General features: G+C 37.3%; 1 protein-coding gene across 1 annotated transcript in view; it reads right to left on the bottom strand.

The window, feature by feature from the left end:
- Positions 1-2537: 2537 nt before the first annotated feature.
- Positions 2538-6000, bottom strand: part of SELENOI (selenoprotein I) — a 40261-nt gene continuing 36798 nt past the window's right edge. Inside the window, exon 10 of the mRNA XM_008162345.3 lies at positions 2538-2718. Coding sequence (XP_008160567.2) covers positions 2620-2718 — 99 coding nt within the window. The 3' untranslated portion in view covers positions 2538-2619. The remainder of the gene's footprint in view (positions 2719-6000) is intronic.

Here is a 6000-nt window from a genome sequence, read left to right as displayed (position 1 = left end):
TGGTCAGTAGAAACACAAAGTAAACCTCTGGCCTGGCTAAGGCACTCTATTCTGAAATGTACAGAAAACATGTAGGGGTGACCAACCATCCCATTGCTCCCCCAAAAGGCAGCTCAGTGTATGCTGGGAGAAAGGCTGAGGTGTGAACTCACCCCAAAATATCATGCATAAGCCTGAAATACCTTCTATACTTTGGAAATGTTGTGGTAACTGGCATGACATAAATGCACAGAGCTATTTGTAACTAAGTCCTGCTTCAGGCACCCCATCACTACATAACAAATGGGGACTTTCAAGATGCACTTGAAGATGGCAGACTACGCCAAGAACAAGAGTCAGCAGCACACTCCAGAAGCACAGTTCACGATGTTCTGAGACAGTTCATCCCACTTTTACTTTCACCTTGCTGACAGTCACCTTTCTTTCCTCTAAGGATGTCAATAAAACTGACGATGGCAGCACCCTTTACCACCAGAGGGAAATAAGTCATAAAGTATAGGCACAAAACAATTTTCAAATGAACGTGATGCAACAGAAAGAGAGCAGAAACACACTTTGAGGTAAAAGCCCCCAAATGACAGGACAGGACCTTACGCCAGAAGTAAGAGGTATTTTCTTACTATACTCTAAGGTGAAGGAAGCCTGTGGTCCAAATGTGTCATTTTATAAATATTTATCAGTTCCTTTCTGACATAGAACAGATTAATCTCATTCTTGCGTACAAGGTCAACAAAACAGTGAAGTGATTAGCTCAGAACCCTTAAAGCAAAGCTCTGTTCCCAGCCCAAAAGAACACTTTCTCCAGGTCAGTTTACAGATGACACGGAACAAGGTCTCCTGAGAAGAGCATTCCCTTCCCTTAAGTGATTCATTCTGTGACCTCTATGATGGCAACTTATCAACAAACATGGAATCACTACCCGCATTTTCCGGCATCAATTTCTCACCTATTTTCAGTGTTCATTTTTGTCTCAGAGAAAGTCACTGAATATACCTCAACCTTTACAAACATTTTTAAAAATGAGTACAGAACCATGAGATCAGTTCCTTGACTCTTCATTGCTAATGACCTAGATGACAATTACTAGAATTTACAAATTTAGGAACTGAAATATCAATTATATAGTTATTTTTACAAAGCAGCAGATGGAAGTTCAACAAAGAAATACACTATATAATTAAATTTTAAAATGGTCACATTCCTAGATAAATAATGGCTATGAACTTAATTACATATCAACACAGCGGTGCCTATTTTATCCAAGTGCAATCCATCCAAAAACAGGGTTTAAGATACACTCTTCATTCAAGCACAAACTTCATTCAGTGAAAAACAAAAGAAAATCAGGGAGTAAATTTCACTACCACCAAAGTAAATGGAGACAAAGTAAAAAGAAGAAGAAAATATCTACATTCATGGAAAGGTGTGATCTAGCAAATAACCACATTAAAGTCAAAGAGATTTTGATGCTTGTCTGTAAACCTCAAAACTGTTCCAAGTATTATTAAAGAGAGTATGTACTCAATAAGGCATATATTTAAAAAAATTTCTTCAAGTGGGAAGGTGGGCGAGCTGGAGAAGAGAGTTTCTCTCTACTTCTTTATCCTGAATAAAATAAGAAATTAAAAAAAAAAAAATACAGCACTCTCTCCTCTACAAAAAGAGAGGAAGGAAGGAAGGACAAACTGAATTACAAAACTCATTTTGTAGTAAGGTTCACATAGTCATTTCATAGTGAGGTTCATGAGAGTCCTAACTCCAAAGTAAATTTCTCCAATAAGGAAGTTTATCTGTGTTCCTCGCAAGTAGTTACCATCAGACTCACACTGGCTCATGCATTCACTTAATCAGTTCTCAGGCACCAAATCTCAGCAACTTAGAGCTGAGGGGGGAAATGCCACATTTAAACAATGAACCATGCCAATGGGCGAGCTACAATTACAATCCATTCTCTACTGAGTCTCAATAGAATATTTTTCTTTAAAAAGAAAACTAAACCATTGACCAAGCTCTGCTCCATAACAAAGAGAGCCAGAATATTAGAGAATCTAAACATATATTCTAGCTCTCTTAACACATGAGGACAAAGGCATTTCCGTGGGGAAGAGAAACCAGTATATTGGCAAACCTGTATATTGTCCTGAAATCATTTGGCATCTCTTGCTGAAGGTGACTTGCTCTTATTTTTTCCTGATGTTAGATGATAGCTTCCAGAGCTAACGACCTATTACTAAGTACCAAATATGAAAACATATTGTGGTTTTCTGAACATCATCAGTGTTTTAAAACAATTTGGGGGTGTTTTAAATAATAAAAATAAAGCATCTTTAACTCTGTATGAACCAAAACATTATGGACTCATGAAGTTAAAATCACTAGAAACATTTTGCTGGTCTAATGTACATTAGGCTTAACCAAAACATCACATGGTTTAATAAAAAATAAAATAAGGTGGGAGTTAGTAGGTTCAAAATTCCACATTTCAGATTAAATATATCATTCTTGCTGTACAAGTACCACACACAGAGTTCCCATGTCTGTTAAGCAGATCAGTTTAGTTCAATGGTGATAGATGAAATATTTACAAGCATCGTATTTACAGTACTTCTTTCTGTTGATTACAGGCCAATATTCTTTTCTTCCATTCCTAGTCAATCTGAGTTGGGTTTCCTTAATGAGAACGGGTAAATCTGAAAATGGCTGCTCAGTTGCTTTACCTATATAAAACCAGAAAAGGAGACAGTGACAAATATGAACCTAATTTTTTTTTTTTTAAAGCACACAGAATTCACCCTCTGAAGACAACAATTTAATGACACAGCAAAAATCATCAGACATAATGAAGGTTTTTCTGGGTTAGTATAGCTATGGACCTAGATGGCTAAGTAAGAGTACTAGAGCCCTAACTGGTTTGGCTCAGTGGATAGAGCGTCGGCCTGCAGACTCAAGGGTCCCAGGTTCGATTCCAGTCAAGGGCATGTACCTTGGTTGCGGGCACATCCCCAGTGGGGAGTGTGCAGGAGGCAGCTGATCAATGTTTCTAACTCTCTATCCCTCTCCCTTCCTCTTTGTAAAAAAAAAAAAAAGAGAGAGAGAGAGTACTAGACCTATCCTGGGAGAGTTAGGACTTAAACCTGGGTCTCCATTGTTCTAGTCTTTCCAGAGTCCTCCAGACCATACAGATTCATATCAAATCTACTGAAAAATTATAGGGTTAGTTAATTTAAACCAGCTAGTAGGTCAAATATTTATATTTATATATATATATATATATATATATATATATATATATATATATATATATACAGACTCAATATTCAGCTTTTTATAACATTTCTTGGTAATCATTCCTAATCCTGATGAAAGAGTTTAAAACTAGATCTGTACACATTTTGGGAGGTTTAGGACATATTAGTTAGGGTATCACTAATGGGTTTGCAAGAACTTCGTTATATGCCAGTTAGTAAATATCATTTTTTTATATTTCTTACTTCTTTTCTTATTTGTATTACTTACTAGTATACTTCAATGGTTCAAGTGAATGTTTTGTACGACTTAGCAAGTTTTACCTCCTGGTCAGAAGTTGTAGAAGTGGTAAGAGAACACGAAGACAGACAAAAAAAGACACTCCTGTAATTTCTTTCAGTTAGCTTATATCTATTTTCCAGATTTTTAACAAAGGAAATTTAAAGAAAAATGTGTTTTGGTTTGGTGTATGTATGATTTTCTGAAGATATGCTTCTGAAGGGTTATAATAAATTAAAACAATTACAAAAGACATTGGCAGCCTGGCCAACGTGGCTCAGTGGTTGAGCATCGACCTCTGTACCTGGAGGTCATGGTTCAATTCCCAGTCAGGGCACATGCCTGGGGTTGCAGGCTCGATCCCCAGTGGAGGACATGCAGGAGGCAGCCAATCAATGATTCTCTCCATCATTGATGTTTCTATCTCCCTCTCCTTCTCCCTTCCTCTCTGAAATCAATAAACATACATATACTTTAAAAAGACCTTGGCAACTGTGTTCCACATCATGCATGTGCCTGATGAAGTACCAGGATAAAAGGCCTACAAATGCTGCTATATAGCATAATGTTAAATTTGCACAAATAAAAACACAGACAATTATGTCTTCATATTATAATTCATAGAGTTATCATGATTTTTTTCCCTAACAATTTCATCGATTTTGTCCCAACAAATGTGGGCTATGTTGGGGAGAAACATAAGGGGGAAAAGCCTAATTTAACAACATATGCAAAGTATAAAGTTGTTATCAAGCATGACAGGCGCCTGTCACTTTGTAACTATGAACAATATATAATTGTTTTCTCAAACTGATTCACAGCAGGGTTCCTTTCAAAACAAGCATACCAAGTAGAAGAGTTTTAAGGGACATAAAAGTGTGAGTAGGCTTCTCTATAAAAGTATCCTCAGAAAATAAAGCAAATGAAAGAAAAAATATTACTCCAGATTGTTCACTCCAACATTATTTATAATAGTGAAAATTTGGAAACAACCTAAATGATTGAAATAACTGGATCATAATTAAATAAATTGGGTTACTATTTAGCAATTTCCTTGATAGAATATGCTATACTATTTAAAAATCAAAATTATGTACATACTAAAATATGTAAAATAATTAGAAAAGGATGTTAAAGTGTGATGAAAAAGAAAATAAACTGCATGGTTCTGATTTTCATTTTATTACATCAATCTTAGTTCATTTGTCCTGAAACTGAGACAGGCCAGCAAGCCAGGACAAGTAGAATAGGGAAACTAAGACAGCTGAGCAAACTGACAGAGCAATTTACAGCAGATACAGAAGGTACCTCCCTAGAGATAACATCTAGGCCTCAGCAGCGGTATTTCAGCTAAAGGCCCAAAAAGCAGCCAAAACCTGTGGGAGATCCAGGACCAGCTGCAATGACCAAGGACACCCAGCCCTGACAAAGACCAATCAGTGGAGACCATGACCTGAAGGAGCACACCGAGAAAACGGGTGAATATTCTGCTGAAACCCTCCCCTGAGATTCCCGCCTGCAAGAAAGAGATAAAAGCCTCAAGACCAAGGACCCTCTGGGGAGCAGCTCCCCTCCATTCCCTTTCCTCCCTTCTCCCCCACAGGCATGTATCTCCTGAACTTGAAGGGACCCCAGGAGAATTATAACCTAGGGAGCAATGGGCAGCGGCAGCTCATTCCAGGATAACCCTGAACCTGTTCCCAAGCCCCCTTTTCTGACTTCCCAGAGCTACTAGAGCCCAGCCTAGGCTCTCCTGTTGCTTCTTCTACACCAATAAGCCCTTCTTTGTGTTACTGTCCCCAGCGTTCATAAAGGTCCCCTCACAGTCACCTGGATTCGTGCTGTGAAATTTTTCCCAGGTGAAGTCAATAACCCACACTACGTGCCGGCCCTAGGCAGACCCGCTCAGGGCCAGGTCCCTCGACCCAGTGACAAGATTAGTCTCTTATTTTTAGAAGAGAATATTATGGTTTACATATTTCTTAAATCCTTTCTCTTCTATATCCCCTTATTTATTATTTCTCCTGATGAGAACTCAGAAACAGCACAGATAAAGTAAAATGTCAAATAATGAAGTCCTAACCTCCTTACCACATGCAGGGGGAGGAGAGAGGAATACAGTGCTACAAAACCAATTTCAGTTTCTCTCCAAATTATATTAACGAGCAATAAAAATGCACCTAGAGCTAAAGTATGCAGAGAAATAATCAACAAATGGGATTATCTCATCCTATATAATTAAAAGCACAAAAGAGTTTATAATTCTATGCAACAAGAAAATGTTTTACATTTCTATCCACTTAAAAACAAGAACTAACTCCTTATAATTATCCAGCTTTTAAATTATTTGTAGTTTTTATAACATACTCATTAGAGAAACAATATTTAAAATGACACACCTGGATATTATATAACATTTTGAGAATATACCAAAATTCTTCCAGCTACTATAATAAGCAAACTTTCATTTACAA

This window comes from Eptesicus fuscus, chromosome 16 (genome assembly GCF_027574615.1).
Source record: "Eptesicus fuscus isolate TK198812 chromosome 16, DD_ASM_mEF_20220401, whole genome shotgun sequence".
NCBI classification, from domain to species: domain Eukaryota; kingdom Metazoa; phylum Chordata; class Mammalia; order Chiroptera; family Vespertilionidae; genus Eptesicus; species Eptesicus fuscus.
This window is presented reverse-complemented; position numbering and strand designations above follow the sequence as displayed.